Source organism: Neoarthrinium moseri, assembly GCF_022829205.1.
Source record: "Neoarthrinium moseri strain CBS 164.80 chromosome Unknown scaffold115_Wmoseri_CBS_16480, whole genome shotgun sequence".
In the NCBI taxonomy this organism is placed as follows: domain Eukaryota; kingdom Fungi; phylum Ascomycota; class Sordariomycetes; order Amphisphaeriales; family Apiosporaceae; genus Neoarthrinium; species Neoarthrinium moseri.
The window spans coordinates 26,107-50,986 of record NW_026055229.1 but is presented as its reverse complement, the minus strand read 5'-3'; the positions used below and the strand labels follow the sequence as shown (position 1 = coordinate 50,986).

Here is a 24,880-nt window from a genome sequence, read left to right as displayed (position 1 = left end):
AAATACGACCATCGTCTGGGGTTCATCTCAAGCAAGAATCTCGTTTGCGATTTGTGACAAGCGTTGACAGACCGTAGCCGTGTAAATTTCACTGGGTATCTTTTTGCTCAATGCTCTTAATTAAACCTGGGTGCGCGCGCCATGAAGACCACAAATGTGCCCGACTATTCTCTTTGCAACACCACAAGCAGGCCCATGATGCCCAGCATTACCGTCTTCAGCCACGGATGCTCGCTCAGCATGATGGTGACGTAGCCGACAAATGGAATATAGCCCACGACGCTGCCAATGATGTCTTGCCGCTCGAGATAGTCCTGTCCCTGTGCGTAGAGCTCCGTGTCGTCGGCAGCGTTGTTGTCGCCCTTGGTCAGCAGCTTCGCGTGCTCGCCCGTGCCAAACTTGCGCACCACCCGATGGACGATGGGGATGTCCTTGTCCTTGACGTTGTATACCACAACCTCGCCCACGTCGGTCTCGGCCATAAGGTTGCGATTCCAGAGGAGGAGCAGGTCGCCTCGCTGGAAGGCCGGCTCCATGGACCCCGATAGGACGACGACAATCGGGGACGGCGAGTCCGAGACGATGGACAGGCCTTTCCACATCTACAAGGCGCAGACAACGTGTCAGCGCATGGCGCATAGCGACCCCATCTCCCGCGCGGGGGAGCTGGGGATGCAGCAGACGAGATAGGTACATACCATGAATGCGGTGGAGAGGATCAGTGCGAAGTTGAGCAGCTGCGCAGCCGCCTGCCGCGGGTTCTGGAGGCTGGAGAGCATGATGTGGTCGGCTTATGGTACACAAGAACGAGTCGCCGTCGGCTGCTTCGCACGAGAGAGCGGTTTGCGTAGGAATTGGCTTGGGCGATATGGTCTACATATATGCCCGGTGAACACTACGCCTTCGGGGATGAGGTGTCCTCAAAGCTTCAGGCCACGGAGCTTGCGCCGTCAGCTGGGGCGGCTGCCGGAACCGGGGCCTAGCGGGCTGGTGTCGGCTGGCACTCAACTGCGGGCGCGTGCGGCTTACACACAAAGACCCGGGCTGGTCCTGACCCAATGTTGGATCCCAATCGCTTTCAGTTACATGTTCGATGAAAGTGGCTCCAGCATTGTGAGGAGTAGATGCAGGTGTCTTCTTTCAAGAACTTATGTTGGCGTTCCAGCCAACACACTGACCTGGCCTTGATTGCACGCACAAGCAAGATGAGTGCAGGATGAAGTGGATGGAGACAGGGCCAGCTCAACACAGGCTGTCCCATCTACTGACGAGTGCAAATGATATATTATTCGGGCAGCCCATGAGAGCGAAACTCCACAACCTCGCTGTGCTGTGCTGCTCGAACAGATACCTCGGTGGACTACGCCTCTGCACTCGCTCCTCGCTTCAACCCCAGAGTTTCCATCTTGCCTCTTACCAGGGTTAGTTGCTCACTCACTTAACCTTGGTAGGTTGCTTCCCTCTGGGTTGGACACGCCGTATAGGCTGATCCTACCTCCATGAACTGCGGCACCTCCCGACCGGCCCTTTTCATGCACTCCCAGTATCCGATGTCCATGTCAACCCAGTCTGGCCTACTTGCCCAAAGATTGGGAGTTCGGCCAGCGAAACCTGGGAACATGGTTGGTGGCTTCCCCTATCCGCCAGGAATCCCCCCTACTCGATGTAACTGCCTATCGAGCTCCTGGTTCTTTCCTTCAGACAACCAAGATTTCTTTCCATTCAAACATTGGCTGAACCCATCGTCCAAAAGCCTCGGAGCTGCCTTCCCAGCTGATGGACTCAACACAGTTCACTTATGGTGGCCAAGCCATAGTTTCTCTATCTATAACCAGTTCCATCGCTCTATTGATCTACAAACTTCATCTTGACGCTCAACAACCGCGCCGTCGTGGAGTCAGAAGAGGCCACTGACAACTTCCTACTATCCTTCCAATCAACACGCTTGTGGCAGCATCTCTTTTAGTCTTGTAGCTTTGTATTCTTGAATTGTCCGTCCGGACCGCCACATTCGCCACATTCGCCGCGATGTCGGAAACCACACCACTCATGCCTCGTCCGGCGAATGCTCCTCAGACGGACAGTCATGTAAGTTCACGCTCCAGGGTTGCAGAGAATGCATATGCAAAACCCTGTTCTGATCGACCTAGCCTATCTACCTTCGAGCATGCCACTCGCCATGGCGCATCATCAACCAGAAAGCACTAGCGGTCATCCGCCTTGTCATGACAGGCTACCTCATGGCCGTTGCTGGTGTCTCGATGAAATACAAGCTGGAGAACGAGGACGGACATACCAGATGGCGAATTCCGTTCCAGTTCTCGACGGTATCGTTTGTTCTGCTGCTTGCGTACAATCTTCAGGTCACGGTGCGACGCCCCAGCCATGTTACCCATTCTGTTCCAGGTTTCCAAATACCATGGCTAACTACTGTAAAAGGTCTGGACCATCATGCACCTTCTCCTCCCGCGACCGGTGCAGGAAGATGCGAACGACTGTCATGGCCACCGGGCCCGGAGCAGAGTCCTCAGTTTCCTGTCGCCACCGAACCGTGCGAACTGCCGCAACCGTCGCTTCTTCTTCAGCATGTTCTACACCGCCGCCCATGTCTTCACCTTCATGAATACAATCATTTACTGGGCTATTCTGGTGCCTGCCGGCCATGGCGGTTTCAAAACCCCCCATTTCCCACACCACCATCACTCGCCACACAACCAGACCCGTGCCCTGTACGACCCTCGTGAGTCCGCCCATAGTGCTTCTCGGCCCAGCACCAGCTTGAGACTTCTTGATACTGACAGCCGAGACAGACAAGGGGCTTTTTGAGGAGGATGATATCAAGGCCTTCAGCATTATCAACGTCTGGTCCGTTACTTCGGTAATCGGGCTGATGGAAGTCATGTTCTTCAACAGCATCCGACGCCAGACTGTGAGTATAGAAGCAGTCCGACATCGAGCATGCTGAGCTGACACCTTCTTGCAAGCCGGTCGCCAGTCATGTCGCAGGTATGATGTTCGCCAGTGGAACCTATCTGGCCTGGGCCGGTCTCGGCAAGCTTGCAACGGGTCATTCAGGGCTCTTCTTCCTGGACCCATCTCTGATGGGCGATGTCAAGGAGGCAACCGTCGCCGCAAGTCTTGCCTTCATCTCGCTTTCGCCTGGAAGTACGTTGCCCCACCGGCCTATATCTCATGCTTAGCAAACCATACTAACGAGCGGGTTGCAATAGTCTTTTCCTACATGTACGGTTTGATCGCGATGCGGGAGAGCATGACTGCGAATCATGACTCCAACCGCCTCAATTGAGGGCACCTTGACATTCGGCACAGGCTTACACACAGCGGTTGCGGCACAGTGGCAGCTCGCGGTGAAGACGTGTGATTCTTTGTGAACATCTGCATCGTGCTTCCAGTGACTCACTGAACGTACGCATCTGTGTTGGCCATCGGTTACGTGGGTGGGCGGAGGTCAGGTTAGAGGTGAGTGGACACGACCTGGTGGAGGCGGCGGAATAAGCTTAAATTGGCAATGCTGTATCCGATCCGCTGTACATTGATTCTGGAGGAGCTGGCGAGGCTTTCGTGAGGCATCTGTTAGGTTGACTATCCAAATTGATCCCATGCCCAAGTGCTACCCAATTGACTTGACTCACAACCGTGCCTGACCTTTTGAGCTCCTGACCTTGCGGGCTCAACTTACGGGTTCGCATGTTCTCTCGCCGGCTTCCCTCGTCTCGGGTGAAGAACGGCTACCGTCTTGGAGATGAGTCGCATTCGTTACGGGAAACTGGTCGCAACTTGGGAACTAATAGTTTCCGCATGTCTTTCTGGGCTCCTGGCGTTTGGCTAAGCTACATCTGAGGTAGTGTTCCAGTTTGACTCTCTGCTCGGGAACCAAGGCTTGTCAGGTACCAGAGGGACTGATAGCGCATCGCATGACGCTGTTCCTGAACGAGGCCTAACATCCCGGTTTTCCATCCCACATCGCCCCCACCCTCCCACGATCCCTCCAGTCACGAATTGTGCATGCGCAGGCTGGTGTCCGGCAGCCAGGATGACGTACCTACCCAGGTGCCTGGCCCAGCGCGTGCTTTGACTAGCCAATGCTCACGATATTTTTTCTAGGTCTCAATAGGAGGTAATGACATACCATGGGTAGTGAACAGAGTCGCATCACCACATTGGGCTTGTTGCAATGTCCATTTAAGGGCCCATCTCCCAAGGAGGCAGTGCTTGTCCGCCCGACGTGGCTGGGACTGCGCCGCCCAAACATGTTGTGCCACGAGGACTGTGGGTGATAACTAGATATTTGGGCGTTCTAGAGTTTAGAAGACCAGCACAACCTGCTTCTGCTTCCTGCGCTGTCCGAGGACTTTCTCCCCAAGCCTGCCTAGTCTCTTGAAGCTACTTGTCCCATGCTTGTCATCTGTTCACGGAGGATAATCTCCACATTGCAGACGCTGGGCTGGATGCAAACTCGATCAAGGTACCTACGAGGCGCTGGGTGGCCACATAGAGGCAACCAGCAGGGTTGGTGCCTGTTTTACTGGTACCCATGGACCCATTGGGCGTTTACTGGGAAGATAGGCGACGATCTGACAACTGACTGAGCGAGCCAGAGTCTTGGCGCGGCGGCACATCCTGGCGCGGTTGCCCCTACGTAAATCATGTAGGACCCTTGCTAGTATAAATATCAACAACCACCCCCTCCATTTCTAGTCGGTCTTCCCTTTGTTCTCCCTCCCCCACCACAACCATCAGGGTCGCAAAGCACTTCAAGGATATCTCCAGATTCATTCGTTTGTCTCCGACCGAATTGCACTCTGGAATATACCGCCCGGGCCCGTGTCAACTTTTTTGTGCGTCAACTCACCTTCACTCTCTAGCGGAAACCAGAGTCCTCTCAATACAAATACACGCTCTTTTCGTCGCTCTCTTGCAAGTAACACCGGAAAAGAAGGAGGATAAAAAACATAGCTCTTCCCGGGGTTTTCTGTTTTTTGGTGCCTTTTTTCTTGCTTTCCTGTTTTTCACACCTCGAAAACCACGTCTCGATTTCTTTCGCTCCTCCGATTCACTACCGTCGCCATGTTCAAGCGCTCGTTCCGGTCCCAGGACCGAGTCGACAAGGCGTCGAGGCTGAAGAAGTCGAACACCATTCGAGGTGACCCCCAGAAGCTGTCGAAATTGCAGCGGTCGCTCGAGGAGAGTATGCCTGTGAAGAAGACTCTCAACTCACCCATTGTCACCCTTACCGTGGGTCGAGAAGGGCGACTGTTTGCGGCGCATGAGGAGGTCTTGTGTCAGTCGTCGTTCTTTGAGCGCGCCTGCCGAGACCAGTACCTCGAGGCGCAGAGTAAGAGGATATCTCTTCCGGACGAAGAACCCGAAGTCTTCTCGGCTGTGCTTGAGTATCTCTACAAGGGCGACTACTACCCACGCTTGCTTCACAACAAGCACCGAAACTCTTGGGAACTCGAAGATGCGAACACAGCCGCGGGAAGGTCTCCGGTCTCATCAGAAAACGGAGGCGGCCGCGGAGCCGTGGAAGCCACAACTTACGTGTCCAGCGTAGGGCAAGCCCTGCTCAGGGATACCGTCATATACTGCATCGCGGAACGCTTCGGGCTCGAGGAGCTCAAGCGCCTGGCTCTGCGCAAGCAGGGCCTGCAGAGCGGAATCGACGTCGCGACCATTCTGCGATCGGCACAGTATGCCTATGACAACACGCCGGACTCGGACTCGCGACTCCGCGCTCATTACCTCGCTTTGATCATTAGATGTCGCAAGACATTTAAGAGGAGCGGAACCATGCAGGCGGAGATGGAACGGGGCGGTAAACTTTTTTTCGACTTGTTCGTGGCCATGTGCAACCACCTTGACGACGTCGTGGAGATGAGCAATGCTCGGACACCAAAGACGATCTGAAAGGTTGCGTAGCCTTGTGCCATTGCAATGATAGTCACCTTGGGTCTTGATTTTCGGCGCTGGACTTTTGGCGAGGGACGGAGTTCTGTTACGAGGTACATGATGATTTCTTCTGTCTTTCCCCCAACTCAGCCTCTCCCAGATTGCACTCATCAGATTGGAACACCTTTTGGGAGAGTTTACAATAACCCTCCACTTCTCATCGAGGTTGGCCGACCTATTTGATGTAACGCCATTCCGGGAGAGAGGGGCGTGATTGTACACGATGCTTTCATTGCCTCTGTCTCTTGTTCTAATGACCCAAAACCCCATCTCCGCGTGATTATTACCCCTGGAATCTTTGGGCTGGGTTAGGTCTCTGGATGGCTTGTACTTGGATTTTGATTTTCGGATCGGTTCGATGAGCGATACACGCGAAACATCGGCTTCAAAGATTGGGAAAGTTTACCCCGATACCGAAGAAGTTTGTCTTTTCAACTGCGTTGCTTTTCATCGCGGTGGGCATGGTGACGGTACGTCGCATGCGATGTGCTCCAACCGATTTGCCACCGCCTGGGCAGGCGGGGAGGACGAATGGACCACAGGCTGGCGCGACCTCTTCGCTGCCATGACATCTCCTATGTGCCAAGATTGTGAAAGTCTGAACTCGACTTGGATAGAACGAGTGAGGATATCGATGCTGTATTTGGTTTCGCTATCGTGCAAGCGGGTGTAGGATGGACTGAAGATAGTGTCGTCTAGATGACTAGCTAATTCGCCCACTGTCCCTAGTGGACCAGCCCTGACTTGAACCCTCGTCAGGGTGAGGTAATGAGAAATTCGGCCACCTCAACTATGTTGTGCTTTATAATGCGTGAAAGTCAGCCGCCATTTGATGTTAATACCAAGGCTTCAAATGTGCTTGGCTTCTAGTGTTCCGAGATGAACGTTGTGTTTGTCGAACGATCCCTGACCGCTTTGTGTATCGCCATGACCTTGATGTTATATGCTTCTGCAGTCTTGAGCCACACAGGCGGAGTGATATGTGAGGCTAGTATAGAGATTATCTTAACAGCTAACTAACGGTTGGCTGGGAATGCGCAGCACCATCCTGATGGTGGCACGCATTATGTTATTCTCCTGCCTCTCGATTATTAATGGTGATTAGTGCCTGCTAGTCTGCGCAGCATTTGCATGCAACCATTTAAACATGCACCACAGCTGTTACTTTGCACCTTTCGCTAGCCCATTCATGCATCTAAGGTCACGAAATGCTGCTTGAGGGAGAGCTAGAGTCTGATGTTTTTGAATATCGGCCCACCCCAATTGAGCATCTGGCCCAAGCTGCCATATTTATAGGCAGCGTTGCTTACTAGATGAAGCCGAAACCAGCATCCGAGATATACAGCACAATTTCCGGCGACATGCACCATGCAAGCCTAAAATATCGTCCGGCTTGGACCCGGGTATCGAAATTGGCATACGGTAGATCCTGCTGGAAGGAAAAGGACATCAATAGTACAAGCCATGTTCTAATGCTGCGTGTCACAAGCGGCTCGCTTACGGGAATAAAAGAGGGAGCTATGTTCCTGCATTTCACCACATCGTTCAACCGGCTTGGCAAGTAATGGGAAGAGTCGATCTCAGAATTCCAGGAAAAGTTGGCAGGTCTCAGTCGGAGCGGAAGATAACGTTGCCCTACTCGGAAGATCGGACCCGCGAGGACTGCGTGGTTATGAGAGCCATGTCTCTTTTGACTCCTTTGATTCGTCTCACGCGGACTGCCGCCCCCTTTAGCCTCAACTCGAACCCATAGATAGCCTCCGCGGTACTGGGGCCATGGCTACACGGATACTGGTGTATAAATACCTAGACATGGCGCTATCGCAAGACTCCATTGCGTGACCAATTCTCCGAGCCACATTGCATTCGCTTAAGTGGCCTCAGGATTTGGGTGACGTCGCCTCGCAGACGGCTGGGAAAGCTTTGCATGCGCGAGAAATAAAGCGGGCGATATCGATCTCAAGATGGGTCAGGCACCATCCTCACCCGGACCATTGGGTACGAAGTTCCGGGTTATCGGAGCTGGAATGTATGTACCATCGTGCTGGCGTAGTGCTTCATACTCCTGCCCAGCCTCTTTGGGACTTGAACCCCTCCTGAACATCACTAAGAATGGACAGGTCTAGGACAGGCACCAAAACTCTGAACCAGGCGCTTACGATTCTTCTCGATGGACCAGTCCACGATTCGGGCATCCAATCACTCGGAGGCTCAATACACGAAATGAAAACCTGGTTGGAGATCATGAACCTTGCCCCAAAGGCCAAGACATTTGCCGAGCGTAAAAAGCTGGATTGGTTGTTCTCCTCAATACTGGAAGGCTATGTTGCCACCATGGATTGCCCAGCTGCGACTCTCGTGCCCGAAATCATGAGGGTCTATCCGGACGCCATCGTGATCGCGACAACGAGGGACCACAAGTCCTGGTGGAGAAGCATGGAATATATGAACAGTATGATGTCGACGTGGTACTTACCCATCCTTGTGCTTTGGTTGCACAAGGCCCAAGTCTACGGGCTATGGGCGGAGCGGTTCCAATCCATCATGCTATGGCGTTACGGAGACGAGCAGATCGTCGAAGGTACCATACAAAAGCACGAGGACCACCTGAGACGCGAGGTGCCGGCAGAGAAGCTGTTCTGGTATGAAGTAAGCGAGGGCTGGGAGCCGCTGTGCCGGATTCTTAACGTACCCATTCCCAACCAGCCGTTTCCGCATAACAACAGCAAGGACGACGCGAGGAAGGTATTCCAGGAACACGTCATAGCTGGGGTGAGTTCATGGATATTCATGCTAACTTTATGTGGGGTGGGTATCTGGTATCTTGTGGGCTGGTATCATAGATATCTTCATCGGTAGAATCTGAGGGGTGTCTTTTTCGGGTATCCTACGAAGAGTTACTAAATTGTCAAACACAAAATGTATCATTTCACAGCCAACACTGCCTACGAAGCCAAGTGGTCACAATATACCAGGGTTTGAATAGTGCTGGCAGTGCCAGCGTCCCTATCATGATTTTCCCTAAAGGACTGATATAAAAGACTCTGGCGCGAGGTGGAATATCAATGTTACAAGGCATTTCCTGACCGTGTTCCTCTCTGTCGGGGAGATTTCCGCACCTGAAACCCGCAGAGGCAAGGCAGACTATGCCGGATGCCCAGGGTGGACAATGTCCTATGACGATTGTCCAAATCCATATACTGTATCAAAACCCAGAGGCCGAGAGTACACCATGGCTGAAGATGAATACTATGTACTTGAGTACATAGGCACGACGACATGGCGTGCCCCACTTTCGTCATGGGCGGAACTGAGCCGCCCTGCTTGTATTTTTCTTCACCCAAACTGCCCGAGCCCCGCGCTGGGGAGCTACAGAGTTACCTACCCACCTACCTTACATCGACCTCCGTCCCGTTCCTCGAAACTGTCTGCGCAAGCACATCGGATCGCGGCAGCCTCCCAAGAAAGTTTAAGTGGGCGATCATAGACATTCACTGGCAGGACCTCCTTACCCTTCAAGAGTCATGGCGTCCAGCAGTAGCACGCCGCCGGTGGCACCTAAGCCGACGGCCATCGTCTGCGTCGGCATGGCGGGATCGGGCAAGACAACCTTTATGCAACGCATCAACGCCCATCTTCACGGCCAGAAGGAACCGCCGTATGTCATCAACCTGGACCCGGCAGTGCTGAATGTGCCGTTCGAGTCCAACATTGACATCCGCGACTCGGTCAACTACAAGGAGGTCATGAAGCAGTACAACCTTGGACCCAATGGCGGAATCTTGACGAGTCTGAACCTGTTCGCGACCAAGGTCGACCAGATCGTGGGTTTGCTGGACAAGAGAGCGGCCCCAGAGGACGGGAAGAAACCTATTCAGAATATATTGGTAGATACACGTAAGTTCTTGCCCCGGCCCGCCGGCTTCCCCAGGGCGTCAACACTATCTGCTTACACATCTGCGGGCGACAGCCGGGCAGATCGAGGTTTTCGTCTGGTCCGCCTCGGGCCAGATCCTGCTGGAGTCCCTCGCCTCGTCATTCCCCACTGTCATCGCGTACATCATCGACACGCCCCGCACAGCCTCGACGAGCACCTTCATGTCGAACATGCTCTATGCCTGCTCCATCCTCTACAAGACAAAGCTCCCGATGATCTTGGTCTTCAACAAGGCCGATGTGAAGGACCCATCGTTCGCCAAGGACTGGATGACAGATTACGACGCATTCTCCGAAGCGCTCCAAGCGGACGAGGCCAGCAATGCTTTTGGCGGCGTCGAAGGCGAGGGCGGAGGCAGTGGATATATGAGCAGCCTGTTGAACTCGATGAGCTTGATGCTGGAGGAGTTCTACACCCATCTGAGCGTGGTTGGCGTGTCGTCCATGACGGGTCAGGGCGTGAACGACTTCTTTTCCGCAGTCCGAGAGAAGGCAGATGAGTTCAACCGCGACTACCTCCCCGAGTTGGAGAGGAAGAGGGCGGAGCGCGAGGATGTAAAGCGCAAGACGCGGGAGAAGGAGCTTGAAAAGATGATGAAGGGGATGGGCATGGACTCGGACAAGGCAGGCAGCAGCCGAGATATGGTGCAGGATCCGACCGACAATGATGACGTCGAGGTCCCGAGTGATGATGAAGAGGATGATTACCCCGACGACGACGAGATGGATCGTGAGGGCCTCCAGGCGAGATACGAGGCAGCCATGGAGGGCAATGCAGATTCGACCATGGCAGATGCGAGCTTTGCTAAGTTCCTACACACACAGAGGCAATAGGTTACCGCGGCACATTGGCATGGGTGGTGGAAAGATTGCAGACGGAGAAGAAGGATATATAGCATAGATGGTCGTTCGGTTGGATCGGGTCGGCGTAATTGATACCATTTTGATTTCAAGGCATCTAACAGAAGAACGCAATGGTCTGACCAACTCCAAAAACTCCACCGGACCCTCGACACAAATCCTGGCGCACAATGGGAGTCACACCCCCTATCGTCGAACGTCTGGGACTTTCGCCAGTTTCTACTTGCCAGCTTCTTACTCGTGCCTTGCAGACGTAGCCAGCTCCCTAGGTAGTCATACTTGTATTGAGTAGACTTGCCCGGAGCACTAGCATGAAGCTCCCTCGACCTCGGCCTTACGCTATCCCCCTCATGCTTGCAAAGTCGTAGAATCGCCTTGTTGCCATATCACCGCGCCTCGAACTGGACCATTCTACCGCGAGGGGTCAGTTGGTGCAGCATGGGGTGTGGTTCGGGGCCCAGCGTGCCCATACGACGTGACATACCTTCTGGTTCTTTCCTTGTAGAGGACTCGACAGCCGCACTCGATGCAACGGATAGTGTCGCCGCGCTTCAAGGGAAACTTGGTTCCGCAATCTCCGCAGATGTACAGCATGGGGAGTCCTTCGTTGTCAACGGCACGGCCCGCGACGGCGGCGTTGCCAGCGCCAGGGCCGCCGGCGCCTTGAGAGGTGGGAATCTGGTAGGCTTCTCGGGACATGGTGGATGACTGTGTCTAGGCGTTGGGCGTCTATTGGACGTGCTGCCGAGCGAGGCCGCGACGAGAGCACAGATGCGTAGCTGTGGCGTTTGGGGTTTTGGGTGGAGTGTGAACGGGCAGTGCTATCAGCGTGATGCGATGTGATGCGATGCGATGCGATGTAGAACCGATGGATTCAAAGAAATTCAGGCGGTGAAGGAGGGGCCCAAGCGGCAGAATTCCAGCGGAGGGCGTTACCTAATCAAAGCCTCCGGGGAGCTTTTCAGGCGCGGAAGTACCTGTAAGCCAGGTAGTTTACATTAGCCTGGAAGTGCTTAACTAACCTGAGTAACTGACCAAAGGGTAGGTACTACAGGTAGGGGGGATCGACTGGGTTTGGGGACCTCGGTAACTAACTCCTCCGCCAAAATCACACCCGAGACTACCTGCCTACAGTAACAGTAACCCCAGGTACCTCCAGATCTAGGGAGCGTGTCGGGTTCGACATTCACCACTCGAAGTCGACGTTGAGTAACACTCAAATATCGCCCGCGTTTTCGCATTCCCTTCCATTGGGCCTTGCCGCCAGACCAGCTGATATCCCTCTCCTCCGCCACCCCAGACCGATCTTCAAGGGTATGCGAGTCTGGTAGATCAGGGACTGCACCCTCTTACCGTGTGCGTGATCCCTACCAACGGACCGAGCCAGCTAGCCAGCTACCCACCGCCCGCATATCTGCGTACAATCGCAGCAACTCAGCCCAGCTGGATTCACCGCCATCTTCTGTCGTTTTCATATAATTATATTTATTTCATCCTAGCATACTACACCATGGCTTCACACGCCTTTGATCCGACTATTCTTCCCCCTGCAGCTCCTTGCCCCTTCTGCAACATTGCATCTGCATACGCCTCGTACGACCCAAGCGCACCACCGGCTGCCGACTCTCCCGTCCTCGATCCCGAAAACGTCTCCCCTCTGAGCTTCATCGTTCTCTCAACGCCCACCTTGCTCGCTTTCCTCGACATCCTGCCCTTGTCTCGAGGTCATTTGCTGCTCTGCCCCCGCCGCCACGCCTCCAAGTTGACCGATGTCTCGACAAGCGAGGCCGCCGAGCTGGGCGCGTACTTGAGAATCCTCAGCAAGGCTCTAGTGCGAACGACCGGGGTCGCGGACTGGAATGTCGTGCAGAACAACGGTGCCGCTGCGGCTCAAGTTGTCGACCACGTCCACTATCACCTGATCCCGCGCCCCGAGATCAGAGCGAGTGGCAAGCTGCGAGAAAGTTTTACCATGTTTGGGAGAGGACAGCGGGAGGAGCTTGACGACGACGAGGCCGTCGAACTGGCGGCAAGGATACGGCAAAACATACAACTAGTCCTGGACGAGGAGGCAGGCAAAGGGAAGCTTTGAAAGGACACACTTTATGCGAACTCGGCCGGCACCGGCAACACCTTGCATCACGGAAGCCTGGCCACGGAACCTATCGTACCATTCGATTTGGAGATTGTGGTACTCTTCCCGGGGGCCGTCTCTATTTCATAGCTGAGACTGTCTGGCAACCGTCCGGTCACGACTATGCGTCGCTACCAACCAGCGTCAAAGTCGTTACTCCCCAATAGCATCATGCTCTACTCATCGTCACCGAAGAAGACCTTGACAGGCAGCCAATCGTCTCCGCAGACCTTAAATCGATCCGGCAAGCTCGAGAGCTTCTTGAGCTCCTCCTCCGTCAACTCCCACCCATCGAGATCGAAGTTGCCCTCAATACGCTCCTTGGTTACCGACTTGGGAATGACGTCCCAGCCGTTTTGGATGCCCCACTGGAGGAGACATTGTTGCGGCGTCTTGCCCTTGGCCTTGGCGAGAGACAGAAGCGTTTCGTCCTTGTAGAGCGGCGAGTTGGTGCTGCCCAGGCAGGAGTAGCCTGTCAGGTGGATGCCCTTGTCTTTGCAGTACTGAACCAGCTTGGGAGACGGGTTATTAGGGTGCAACTCGACCTGGTTGACGGCCGGGACAATCTGTGCCTGATGTTAGTGTTCACGAAACAGACCGAGGTCGGCTACACCGAGCTTCGATGTGCTTCTGGGACCTCATACCTTGCAGGATGGGTCGTTCAACAGCTTCTCCAGGTTGGTGATTCCAAAGTTGGAGACACCGATGTTGCGCACTTTCCCAGTTCCTACGAGCTTCTGCAGCTCACGCCAGGTGTCGACGAAATTCCAATCGTCATAGTGCTTCTTTAGATCATCCGGTCGAGTACTGCTGGGCCAGTGCATGAGATACAAGTCAACGTAGTCCATGCCCAGATTCTTGAGCGAAGTGTCGATGCCCTCAGCAACGCGCTTGTGCCACGGGTTGTCGAGCTTGGTCGTGATCCAGAGTTGCTCGCGGGGAACTCCAGAGGCACGAACGCCGGCTCCGACCTCAGACTCGTTTCCGTAGGCAAAAGCGGTGTCGATGTACCGGTAGCCAGCCCGGATTGCTGCCTCGACGGCAGTAGCCGTGGCATTTTGGGGAGATTGCCATGTTCCCAGCCCAATGGCGGGCATCTTGTCACCCGAGGCGAGGGTGTATGTCTTCTTCGTGTGTTCAGGAGCCATGGTGGATGTTTCTGCAGTTGCTATAGAGTAGGAGAGAGAAAAGAGAAAATGATCTGAAGAGCGACTGGGGAATCGCCAGACTTTTGAGGATCATCCAAGACCGCCATATGACGCAGGCGGGCCAGCAGGGTGGGATGTCGCATTGTTTCTCATCGTCATTGCTGCGGGTCGCGGCTGGTGTCTCCTAACCCCCCACCTCCAGCTCAGGGCATTGAGCCTATGAATTTTCTTCGCTGTCCAATTGCCCTTGCCGCGATGTCTCCTAGACCTGCTGAGGCCTGTCAATTCGGACCGAACTGGTCCTTTAACAGTTGGAAATCCATCGGCCACCCGGCTGGACCTTACTTTGCGATTCTCAAACTCTCCATGCGCGCCAATGAGCTTGTATCATCAACCCCCCGCGAACCTAAGGCGCGATGGCGTCGACGACGGTGGGGCCAAATGAGGGTCATTCGCAAATCGCATAGCATTGGGCACCCGGCCATCAGCAAGCCGACTGCATCAGCCTGGGAGCCATGCGTTGTCGTCCGTCCATAAGTGGATAGAGAGATACCGACTCACAACCAGGTAATAACCTAAGCAAGGTCGCGCTTGGTCACCCGTCACGTGTCTCTACGCCTTACGATATGTTGCTCTCTTGTTGACACAGGGCGTGTCTTTGACGTTCGTGCGCCCTTTAGTCGGTTCAGCCGGTGTCGCTGACGTGTTCAACAAGTGCAAACCACCATCGTGAGGCATGGCTATAGGATTGGAATTGATTTTGTCGATCAGTACATATTGCCCAAAATACTTGGCCGTGCAAGCCGCCGAGTTATGTTGCTCAATCGCCGTCAGCCATAAACCACCCATAAATTTTTTGTTATAGCCAAACGAGCAACTATCTGATGTATGTGTTAGTTTTCAGACAGTGAAATTGTAACTGGCAGACACATTCAGCTCCGACGGCCACCAATCTATCCCACAAACTCATTGCTGCTTCTGAGCTGGTCACAATAGACAAGCCCGTCGAGTTACACAAAACAGCAGCAACCCGAGTGTTCGAGGCGCAACATGACAGGGATCAGCCTTCGATATCGCGTTGCAACACCAGAAGATATTGGGCTTCTTCTTCCCTTGATCAACTCAGCTTATCGCGGAGAAGAAAGTCGCGCCGGCTGGACGACGGAGGCCGACCTCTTGATAAGTGAACGCATCGATGCTTCTGGCCTGTTGGACAAGATTCAAAGCCCAGACACCGTGATCCTCCTGGCTGCAGACGGAAATGATGTCCTGGCATCTTGCTGTGAGCTGGTCTGGCGTCCTGAGAAGGGCATTGCATATTTTGGTCTCTTCGCCGTGAACCCTAAACGTCAAGGAGGCGGCATCGGGCGTCAAGTCTTGTTATATGCCGAGGACTACGCATCGCGACAATGGGGTGCGTATAAGATGGAAATGACTGTCATCTGGCTGAGAGAGGAGATTATTGCGTGGTATGCCAGGAGGGGATACCGAAAGACTGGCGAGACACGTCCGTTCCCGTATGCTGATATTGGGAACGGGAAAGCCCTACGGGGTGATCTTTACTTTGAGGTGTTGGTGAAGGACATTCAAGAGCGTAACTAGCTGAGAGTATAGAACGACACAAACGGATGGTTATATGAAAACAGACTGGTGGAATGATGTATATCAATGTGTATATACAAGTAAGGTTTGAGTGGCAGAGCCCCCGAATTTGGAAAGTTGATGGTAACCTTATCGAAATACAGAGTCCATAAAACCAGGACTGAAGACGCAGTGGTTGCGTTCCGGGAGGCATGCTTGCACATCGTAAGTGGACCAAGCTGCTGGCAACTTGGCCCGAAGCAAAATGTGGCCTCTTACACGTCTGATTCTGTCTGCTTGATGCGAAATGGTAGTCGAACGCCCCTTGGGCCACGATGCCCGCGTTGAAAATCACCGAGCACCATGGAATCAGCGGATAATGATGCAGCCATTCAATGCATAAAACCAGCGAACACGCTTTTGATGACCTCCCAAACCACCAAAGTACACCTGAACTCCTTCTATGCTATCACGTCGTGCCTTCAGGGAAGCACGAGAGAGAGCGATGATTCTCAAGCCTGCCGAGACAGTACGGTCACCGTTGCGAGCGGCGTTCCTCATAGGCTTTCATGGCAGCCTCGAGCTCCGCGAGACTCGATCGGTCTCCATACGCATTCATCATAGCATCAGACTCTGCTTGGCGTTGCGCTGCTGACTGCGAGAACTGAGCGTGCTGTTGGTCGATCTGGGCCTGCTTGTATTTGGCGATTCCGTAGCCTGAGCCGAGGTTATGAGGTCAGCGCTCCGCCGTCGAGAAAGGCCCGGGATGGCACAAACAACTCACCAATGCCGACCGTAGCAACTGCAGCCGGTACCCTTCTGATAGTTAACATTTTTGTGCGACGCAAGCGCATTCTGATCGTCGGCTCATATGGGGGAAATGGCATACAGCTTCTTTTCCACACGGCTGGCCTTGTGTAAGCTTGGGAGATATGCCGGATGAACTCCCGAAGTAGTGGAGAAAGGCCGCGCTGTTCGTTGGGACATAATGGCGGACGGCCTGTGTCAATTTGGAGGTTGAGCGAGCTACGTACGCGGCTTGGATCTTGGAGAATACAACACGCCACGACATGTCACGACAAGAGCTGGGAAGTGCAGACTCGCACGAGGATGCGCAGACTTATGAATGCAACCAGCACCAACCCTCGCAGCAAAAGCCCACGATCATGAGACCCAACAACCGTCAGATCTCAAGACGAGCTTGCCGGAAGGCCTGTGATATTCTTGGCTAGAGGAGTCGAGCTAATGCTGGAGACTTACCCAGTGATACCCGAAACGTTCCTAATTGTTCCGCCACGGGCCCAGCTTAGGGGATGCTAGTGAGCAGCCCGGTATGCAACAGGCGGCAGAGTGGTGTGGCCGGCCTGTTTTTGCTTGGCTGGGGACGCCCCCAATCTTAGCGGGGAAGATCGCCCTTGCTGCATCTGTCGTCTGATCGTGGGGTTGGATGCGGGCAGCCGGAAACTACCTTGCGGTAGTTCAGGCACCGCCAAAAGCTGGTCGGGAGCGTAGCGCCGAGGTCCACATAATTCCCATGTGCTGATGCTGTACATGTTTTGGCTGGGCTTGAAACGGCTTGACTGCTCTTGGACTTGCAACAGCCGCGGGGCGGCAATATCTGGAACCAGCCATGTATTGCAACCAAACTGATGGGATAGGACCTATCCACACGCCAATGTTGACACGCTTGGTAGAAACATGCGAAACAGTCCCCGCGCATCACCTCAACGCGAATCTATTAATACTACCGCCTGCTAGGCGGGTATGTCCCGCCATAGCGCAATTTAGATTCAAACCGCCCAAAATCTGGCAGTCCTAAAACGCTGCCATTCACCGACCCTGGTTGCAACTTTGAGACTCACCAAACACATGTCTATGCGGCTTTATCGCTGTTCGGAGACTCGAGGATGGGCCGAGAATAGAAGACGCTGATTGGTACCAAAGCTAAGATGCGTAATGTGCCCTTTCTCATGAGAAGATTGACAACGTCAACAACACGACGTCGACTGGTAGGTCATGCAAAGAGTCTCAAGTGCCTACGAAGTAATATTCGTGTTGTGGCTCTAATTAGAAACAGCTACAACCGAGTGATAAATGAGACACCGTATTCGAAACGAAGTATTATACTTCTCAGCTTCTGTACGATTTGAGCACGCTGAGAGAACTGCGACATCTGAGTCTGAGTGCGTGACTGCTGCAGCCTTAGTAAAGTTTGATAAGGTGACAGCTTTTCGAAAGTACTACTCGAATTGATGCGCACAAGCGTAATATGACTTGGAGATTCATGAGACTCATGTATACAGTATAGGCTGCCAGCGCATTTCATTCAATACACGCACGATTCCCCCACTTCAACTGACTCTCTAGTACTTTTATTCATCAAGAGGGGGAAAGAGCTGGTGCTTTTCTCAAGGCTGGCTATCATAAGAATAAGAGTGGTCATTATAGAGGTGATGAAAATGTACATGTAAACCATGTGACTCAATCATCACTATAAGCTCCCTGCCTTCAGGGAAAGGATGGTGGTAACGGATTGGGTCTTGGTCATCCAGATTAGGTCTGTAATTCGCGCTAGATATCTGGGAATCCAGTCAGCAGTGTGGAGAATCACGTCCCTAGTTCAAGTAGCTAGCGATTCATTATTTTTTTAATATCGAGGCATAAGCCAGTTCGGGATTGGGATTGGCAAGTGCATGCCCTCGAATTTCAAGGACTATACACTCTTGACAGTTCGTCCGTCTTGAAGGGTCTCTTCCCGTTGACAGCGAGGAATGATTGTTTGAAAAGGATACTTAACCGTAATTTTAGGATATAATATTTTGACTATCGACTTTTGCGCTGTGTGCTGCTTGCGTATGAGAATAGATACATTTGTACGCGCATCCAGCGCCGGGCATTTGGAATTCTTCAGTGGCTTGTGAATATGCTAGCTGCGTGTCACTGTCCATTTCGATTCCACTTCGATTCCCTGCAAAGGGAATGGCTGTGAAGATGCGGTCAAGCTCTTCTCGGACCCTGATTCATCGCCATCCGCCATCACGACGGCATTATGCTTGGCCCTATCCTGAGGGCGATAATCGTTCATTTCCCACGAATTCGCTTCTCCGACAGTCCTCACTCGGCTATCTTTGCCAGAACGGCTCTTTTCTCGGTACCTGCTTGCTTCGAAGTCGCTCGGATATTCATGGAGCCGTGAGTTCGAGGTGCGCTTTTTGTACATGTGATAAAAAGGTCGCAACATGGGCACGCTAACGCAGAGGATCGCTAGATTGGGCTCTAGAGTGAAGAGGAAAACCGTGGTTGGCATAGTGCCGGTGACGTTGCTGTTCAGATCGACGGTCGAGATGTAAACCAGACGGAATACGGCGCACACCACGCAGCTGATGAAAGGATTAGTAAACTTGTCTAGTATGAATGGGTTTAGGAGACTGTACGCTAGACCCAGTGCGAAGGAGGCTGTGATGCCAATCTTGTCGGTCCGTCGTGTCTGAAGTCCCCAGATAGTCTGCATAGGTATCGCCATAATGATTATATCTCCAACAGCGTTTGTCACGATCAAGGACTGAATCATGGAGATGTAAGCGCCACATTTGCCGAGACCAGTCCATTGCGCTGACACTGGCGTACAGATGAAGATGCATCCGCAGAGATATGCGATCATCCAGGCTGCCACAAAGCCCAAAGTGATCTTGGCTGTTGTCTGTACCGATGGAGTGACAAATACACGAATGAAGAAGCAAAGCATGCTGGCTTTTACCGCGGCGAGCAGGGTTACATACACAATCTGCATGCAGAATGTCACCTGTTCAACCACGTCAATCAGTCACCTCCAGTTCCAAAGGCACCTTCAGGGTTTTACGATGCACGCACCTCTAAAATGTAAGAAATATTGGCGGCAACTACATCATGAAGAAGTTAGCAGGACCTTCTAAACTCGCAAGTATGGAAGAGGAGCATGATCCTTTCGGCATATTTGTTCACTCCTCAATACTTAGGGGATGCTTACGCTCTGGGTGTTCGGATAAGTTATACCCATTTCCCACGACGGAAACTTGGGTGGACTTGTCAGTATTTACTAAAAATCTTCCAGTCTTTCGAGGGTTCGAAAGACTTACAGAGGCCCTGGCAAACCAGCATTGCAACTCCTAGAGGCTTTGGACTTAGGTCAGCACCAACGTCATGGATGGATTAGAGACTGAACATACAGTGCAGAATACAACCAGTGCATCATCCCAACCTAGTCCCGGGCCAATGATACGGCCGACGACTCGGAGTATAACGACGAGCAGAACGAGAAAGACAACGACGCAATTAATAATGAGTTCGGCCCGTACGAAGCCCAGAAGTGGAAGAAAGACCTCGGGGACCGCCATGGCAGAAATCTAGGAGCGTGATGACGGTACCAGTGCACGCGACGAGGGTGATTTGGAGGAGGCCAATTCTCTCTATTTATCAAGCACTACCCCTGAGGCCCACGGAATGCTTTCACAAATCCTGCAGTTCGCCCAGATCCGGGCAGGGGAATCCCGATGGCTCTAGTTCCAGCAGAGACTTGGACAACCATGTAATTGGGTCATCTTTGCCTAGAATAGTTAATCGAAGCTGTTCCGCTGTTTTGGTTGGGGCTTGCCAGCCCACTTGGGCGTGTCAGCCCACTTGGGCGTGTCTAGTGGGCGGGAAAGCAACAGATGCGGCAATACCGTCGTGGCCGTTTTGGGCCCCTCGTAACGGGCGCTAGAACCGGAGGCGAATCGCCGACGGCGGCATTGTGTGGTGGGTAGGGCTTAAAGGCGAATACGGGCGCTCGTTACTAATTGCAACCCGCCCTTGTGTTCGAGGCTTATGAATAGGGGATACGCTAGAGCGGTGTCACTCCACAACGCTAACGAACGGCCAATCGATCATTCCTTGAAGGAGTGCGGACGCCGCACATGGGGCGGAAATGATCGTAAGGGAAGGGTTCTCTTAGCTCTTTGCGATGGAGTCTGTGGATAGGATGGGCACAGACTGGACTCAATAGAGGGCTGGACGACTGGTCATCGGTATTGGGTGCGTCGTAGGCCGTCACAATCGGGTTTCTTTCGTTGCAAATACAGACGTGAGGGCTTGGAGCTGATAACATTGCCAACCCCAAGCATCAACACTTATTATAGGCATTTGCTACCTCGGGGAAAACTTTATATCATTTGTTTCACCTATCCCGACTGCGCCGTGCTTCCCTCTGACTCGCTCGGACTCCCTCACATCTTATCAGCAATCTTATCAATCCAAATTCTGAGATACATGATTTACACCACTCAATACGCACCGAAGCATCCTCTATCAGCCAAAATCTGTCACCGGCGTGTACCACTAAAAGAATACCCCTCCTTCCTAGTTATCAAACCAACGATCGCAGTAGATCACAGATTGAAACCACTCTTAAGAGAGTCCGATTATCTAACTAGATTTTCAACGAAAACTCACACTTTTAAACTACAGCGTTTGCAGAACGCAAGGCTGAGTCATGCTCCCAAAGCTCCGGTAAACTAGGTCTCACAGTTCGTGTAGATGAAATTCCAGATCTCTGATCACAAAGATCGATTACTGATCAGCTGAAAATTCAGGAGTCCAAGATCTTGATCTTTAGAGGATAACCTGCAGGGCTCGGAATGCAAGGCTTCCCTGCTAGTGGGAGTCTTGGCAACCATTTTTCTGGGTTACAAACTTGAGACCCAAAGGGAGGGATCCAGCGCCATGTGGGTGCATGCATCCACTAAAGTGGCGTGGTGCTTGGGTGTCACAGACAAGCCTGGCAAGGCGTCAGGTTGAAAAAATCGCTATGAAAGATAACATACGTCTAGGACATTGGCATCGATACCGATGGCCTCCAATGCTGATCGTCCATGGGAATAAGGGGTTACGGTTTCAGATGCCGTCGCTCCCAAGGTTGTGTAAGTTTTCTCCAAACGAAGACCATGTTGAATTGCATTTCCCTGCCTCTAGTGGATGATGCTGAATTCTAATGATAGACAGCGAGATTTCTCAGTGGCATGTTGCGTAAAATACTTCAACAGCACTTTGCTGTCTGTTTTCGATCTTAACAAGTTTGAAGCCAGTTCGATATCCGACAGAATGACGCCTGGTTGCCGGTCTTGCTACAAGGGCTCTCTCGCGAGGACCCTGTGATTTGATAGCCTAGGCCTGCCGGCCAGGGGTTTTGGCATGCCCAGACTAGCAGGGAGAACGAGTTACATTATGGCCCTTGTTTGGTTCTAGTACGATAGATCACCAGGCCATAAACCCTAGTGCATTTTCCGCGCTGTCGCTTGAAGAGACGAGATCGGCAGATCACTTCAAGGTGATAGACACGCCCTGCCAGGCCCCCAGGCTCCTGCATGCCAAAGAAGCCCGGCAGGCCCGGACCCTTCGATACACCTTCCCCATAACAACACTGAAGGATAAATTACCAAGTTGTCTCGAAGTAACTTGTTTGTTCAAGCTCTGTCTCTGAACTAAGGAGTACAAGCCTATGAAGAATATGTCTTCTATCGCCCGATGTTAGCGTTCAGGCAATAGACGTTAGGGACATGCCTCCGAATGAGCCGGTCCACCCGATGCCTCGTCCACCAACTATCCTCAGGGGTGCTTCAAGAGCTATTTCTGCCCAGTGAAAGTAAACCCCATTGATCCCCATCTTGGCGAGGAACTCCATCTCTTCACCGTTATTGACTGCAGCAAATGTACGGTTGCCTCGGCCGATAAGTTTCAATTCAAACCACTCCGTCTGTGGCACTGTTGCGTTGAGACGGAAGTGATTGCCGCCAGCAAACATGGTGATGTTGGGAGTTAACATAAGGACCGAATCTCGACCGCTGATGAGCGTTGCATTGTTAGGTGCCTCAAGTGAGTCGATACGCAACGAGACAGTCAAGGTATAGTTACGTCCCTTGGACTCCAGTGGAGTGCTCACGCTGCAGCCACCTGAGATCGACAGCGCTGGTGTTCCTGGAGTGGCATCAAACTCCACGCAGTCCGTATAGGCCGTGTACGAATTGCCCGATGCGTCAGCAATAGCGCCGGCAACCAAGCCTGTTGGTTCCGCAAGCGTGTAGTTGACAATAGTGTCGGACAGGGAAGGTATTACCCGGTCAAGATTTTGTCCCGGAACATGAGGGTGCAGCACATCGAAGGCGCTGGTGAACGATGCCTCACTAAGATTACCGCCCCACTGCTTATCTGCCAAGGCAGGTATGCCTTCACGCCAGGCGTAGTACGCCTCCGAGTAGACCGTGGCATTGTAGCCGTAGTCGTTCCAAAGGGGTACGATGGATCCAAGTACGTATGCGTTTGATGCAGGCGGGTTGTTGGTTACATTACGCTGATCGAAAATGTTGGGCCTCCAGTATTCTCCGTCAGGCGAGCCGTGGAAAGTCTTGGTCAGGTTTATCGTGTTGAGATATCCACCAGGTGGTGCATATTTGTTCACGATGTAGAAATCGTCATTTGAATTGACCACCGAGTAGTTATTCAAAATATAGTCATAAAACGGATTGTCTTCAAAGTATTCCCAGTGTTGGACCGACTACAAGTCCGAGTCAGTAGAGTCTCAACGAAATTTGGGCCCTGGGAGACGAAGCTTCGGCAAGGGAAGTTTTGTACATACCACATTAGGATGCACATTTGTCCAGGTAGAGTTATCTGTCACTCGTGAGTTCACTGTCCACCATAAGTTACCGAGCTGCAGGCAGCCCGGCTGGTGCACAGGCGGTACTCACTGCTGATTCGTTAGTTGTATTGGACCTCGAGACAATGAGACTTGCGGATTCGCATACCATCTAGGAGGAAAGGTTCCCCAAATACGTATAGACTTTCCACTTGTCGTGCCTATGAAAGAATTCATAGCATTCACAAACGTATTGTAGTCAGCTTCAGGTCCCGTGTACTCGTCAGCACCTATCGAAACTACCTTGGTATGGAACCAGGGGAGGAAGGTGGCCCATATATCCTTCATCGTGGGAATCGTCCCGGGGTGAGAAATATTAAGTAAGCTAATGTCGCCGTCGAGACCTAGCTGCGGTTTCCACTGAGCTATCACAAGGGCGTGCCCAGGTGCTTCGATCTCAGGGACCACCGTGATGCCACGTGAAGCACAGCTCGACTGGATCTCGTCAAATGTCAGTCGGTCGTAAGACTCATTGGCGAAAAGATTGAGCCCGGCTACAGCCGACTCCTCGCTCCACAAACGGAACCGCGCGTAAAGCTCAAGAGACTGGTCGATCGTGTAATTGGGGTTATTATAAAGATTGTCACTCAGATGGAGATGCAGAGTATTCTGTTTAAAGAACGACATGTAGCTGCAGAGCTCTGTTAAGAAACCAGGCGGGTAATAGTGGCGGCCAGCATCAAGCATCATGCCTCGTGTCGACCAGCCAGGGACATCGAGGCCAGAGCCAGTGGGCACAGAAGCTGATCCCGAGTCGGCAAGTGATAGTATGGCTTGCTGAAGGATACTCCGAGTACCCCACCACGCCCCAAGAGGCGAGGCACCCGTGATGATTGTACACGACGGACTGACTTCCAGGCTATAACCTTCAGAAGTCTGACGACCACCCGCATCGATATACTCATCAGCCACACCAATGGTCAGGAATATGCTACTCATTGAGCAACTAGTCCCGTTTGATACCTCTGCTGATATGTTGAAGACATCGTGCAAGTCATTAGCAAAAACCACGGCAAATGCAAAAAGTGACGGCGGTATGAGCGTTTGGCCGTTTTTGTCCACCAAATCCGCAAACCGTGTGTCTACAATTATAGATTTGACATTGGCAATGGTAAAGTTTTCGGTTTTATTACTCTGGAACGGTACAGTAGGGATACCGGGCAAGAAGACGCTTGCATGGGCGTGCCCTGATCATATAATTAGCAAAGATTGGGTGTAAACGTTTGCCTCGTGTACGTACCAATTATGGCACCAAGAAATGCCTGCGTGCACTTCATTATGAACGTGCACTGTTCTCGTCGCTGGGAAGTTTCTAATGACAGAGGAAGCCTTACATGCGTTGTCAAAATAACTTTCAGCGCACGACCAAAACAAGCGCGAGGAAATGTAGCAATATCAAGCATGATCGAGCCGCATCGGGAACGTATACGAACAGCTGTGACGATGGCCAGCCTCCACTTTGCTCGCTCCTTTGGTAACGTTACTGACCGATCATTCCTGATCTCAATTGATTGGCTCATCATGTGCCTGGTAGATGGATCCACT

At 52.6% G+C, this 24,880-nt stretch overlaps 12 protein-coding genes across 12 annotated transcripts; 6 read left to right on the top strand and 6 right to left on the bottom strand.

Moving 5' to 3' along the window:
- Window positions 1-164: 164 nt before the first annotated feature.
- JN550_013431 (uncharacterized protein) lies at window positions 165-779 on the bottom strand (the record flags this gene model as incomplete). The annotated part of the gene is made up of 2 exons (XM_049312018.1): window positions 165-602; window positions 699-779. The coding sequence occupies 2 exons, from the start codon at window positions 777-779 to the stop codon at window positions 165-167; spliced, it is 519 nt and encodes a 172-aa protein (XP_049164612.1).
- Window positions 780-2,028: 1,249 nt separating this feature from the next.
- Window positions 2,029-3,307, top strand: JN550_013430 (uncharacterized protein; the record flags this gene model as incomplete). Its single annotated transcript, XM_049312017.1, has 6 exons — window positions 2,029-2,088; window positions 2,151-2,369; window positions 2,440-2,740; window positions 2,811-2,929; window positions 2,985-3,165; window positions 3,231-3,307. The coding sequence occupies 6 exons, from the start codon at window positions 2,029-2,031 to the stop codon at window positions 3,305-3,307; spliced, it is 957 nt and encodes a 318-aa protein (XP_049164611.1).
- A 1,781-nt stretch (window positions 3,308-5,088) lies between these two features.
- On the top strand, window positions 5,089-5,928 carry JN550_013429 (uncharacterized protein; the record flags this gene model as incomplete). Its single annotated transcript, XM_049312016.1, has 1 exon — window positions 5,089-5,928. The coding sequence occupies one exon, from the start codon at window positions 5,089-5,091 to the stop codon at window positions 5,926-5,928; it is 840 nt and encodes a 279-aa protein (XP_049164610.1).
- A 2,006-nt stretch (window positions 5,929-7,934) lies between these two features.
- Window positions 7,935-8,874, top strand: JN550_013428 (uncharacterized protein; the record flags this gene model as incomplete). The annotated part of the gene is made up of 3 exons (XM_049312015.1): window positions 7,935-7,999; window positions 8,091-8,742; window positions 8,830-8,874. The coding sequence occupies 3 exons, from the start codon at window positions 7,935-7,937 to the stop codon at window positions 8,872-8,874; spliced, it is 762 nt and encodes a 253-aa protein (XP_049164609.1).
- Window positions 8,875-9,494: 620 nt separating this feature from the next.
- On the top strand, window positions 9,495-10,740 carry JN550_013427 (uncharacterized protein; the record flags this gene model as incomplete). Its single annotated transcript, XM_049312012.1, has 2 exons — window positions 9,495-9,867; window positions 9,941-10,740. 2 exons carry the CDS (start codon window positions 9,495-9,497, stop codon window positions 10,738-10,740), a joined length of 1,173 nt encoding a protein of 390 aa, XP_049164608.1.
- A 413-nt stretch (window positions 10,741-11,153) lies between these two features.
- On the bottom strand, window positions 11,154-11,466 carry JN550_013426 (uncharacterized protein; the record flags this gene model as incomplete). The annotated part of the gene is made up of 2 exons (XM_049312011.1): window positions 11,154-11,178; window positions 11,252-11,466. The coding sequence occupies 2 exons, from the start codon at window positions 11,464-11,466 to the stop codon at window positions 11,154-11,156; spliced, it is 240 nt and encodes a 79-aa protein (XP_049164607.1).
- Window positions 11,467-12,277: 811 nt separating this feature from the next.
- JN550_013425 (uncharacterized protein) lies at window positions 12,278-12,859 on the top strand (the record flags this gene model as incomplete). The annotated part of the gene is made up of 1 exon (XM_049312010.1): window positions 12,278-12,859. One exon carries the CDS (start codon window positions 12,278-12,280, stop codon window positions 12,857-12,859), a length of 582 nt encoding a protein of 193 aa, XP_049164606.1.
- Window positions 12,860-13,077: 218 nt separating this feature from the next.
- Window positions 13,078-14,049, bottom strand: JN550_013424 (uncharacterized protein; the record flags this gene model as incomplete). Its single annotated transcript, XM_049312009.1, has 2 exons — window positions 13,078-13,467; window positions 13,546-14,049. 2 exons carry the CDS (start codon window positions 14,047-14,049, stop codon window positions 13,078-13,080), a joined length of 894 nt encoding a protein of 297 aa, XP_049164605.1.
- A 1,050-nt stretch (window positions 14,050-15,099) lies between these two features.
- JN550_013423 (uncharacterized protein) lies at window positions 15,100-15,651 on the top strand (the record flags this gene model as incomplete). The annotated part of the gene is made up of 1 exon (XM_049312008.1): window positions 15,100-15,651. The coding sequence occupies one exon, from the start codon at window positions 15,100-15,102 to the stop codon at window positions 15,649-15,651; it is 552 nt and encodes a 183-aa protein (XP_049164604.1).
- Window positions 15,652-16,165: 514 nt separating this feature from the next.
- JN550_013422 (uncharacterized protein) lies at window positions 16,166-16,463 on the bottom strand (the record flags this gene model as incomplete). The annotated part of the gene is made up of 2 exons (XM_049312007.1): window positions 16,166-16,347; window positions 16,415-16,463. 2 exons carry the CDS (start codon window positions 16,461-16,463, stop codon window positions 16,166-16,168), a joined length of 231 nt encoding a protein of 76 aa, XP_049164603.1.
- A 2,093-nt stretch (window positions 16,464-18,556) lies between these two features.
- Window positions 18,557-20,003, bottom strand: JN550_013421 (uncharacterized protein; the record flags this gene model as incomplete). The annotated part of the gene is made up of 5 exons (XM_049312006.1): window positions 18,557-19,432; window positions 19,501-19,529; window positions 19,637-19,681; window positions 19,746-19,782; window positions 19,836-20,003. The coding sequence occupies 5 exons, from the start codon at window positions 20,001-20,003 to the stop codon at window positions 18,557-18,559; spliced, it is 1,155 nt and encodes a 384-aa protein (XP_049164602.1).
- Window positions 20,004-22,177: 2,174 nt separating this feature from the next.
- Window positions 22,178-24,612, bottom strand: JN550_013420 (uncharacterized protein; the record flags this gene model as incomplete). Its single annotated transcript, XM_049312005.1, has 4 exons — window positions 22,178-23,194; window positions 23,347-23,386; window positions 23,445-24,522; window positions 24,576-24,612. 4 exons carry the CDS (start codon window positions 24,610-24,612, stop codon window positions 22,178-22,180), a joined length of 2,172 nt encoding a protein of 723 aa, XP_049164601.1.
- Between the last annotated feature and the right edge of the window lie 268 nt (window positions 24,613-24,880).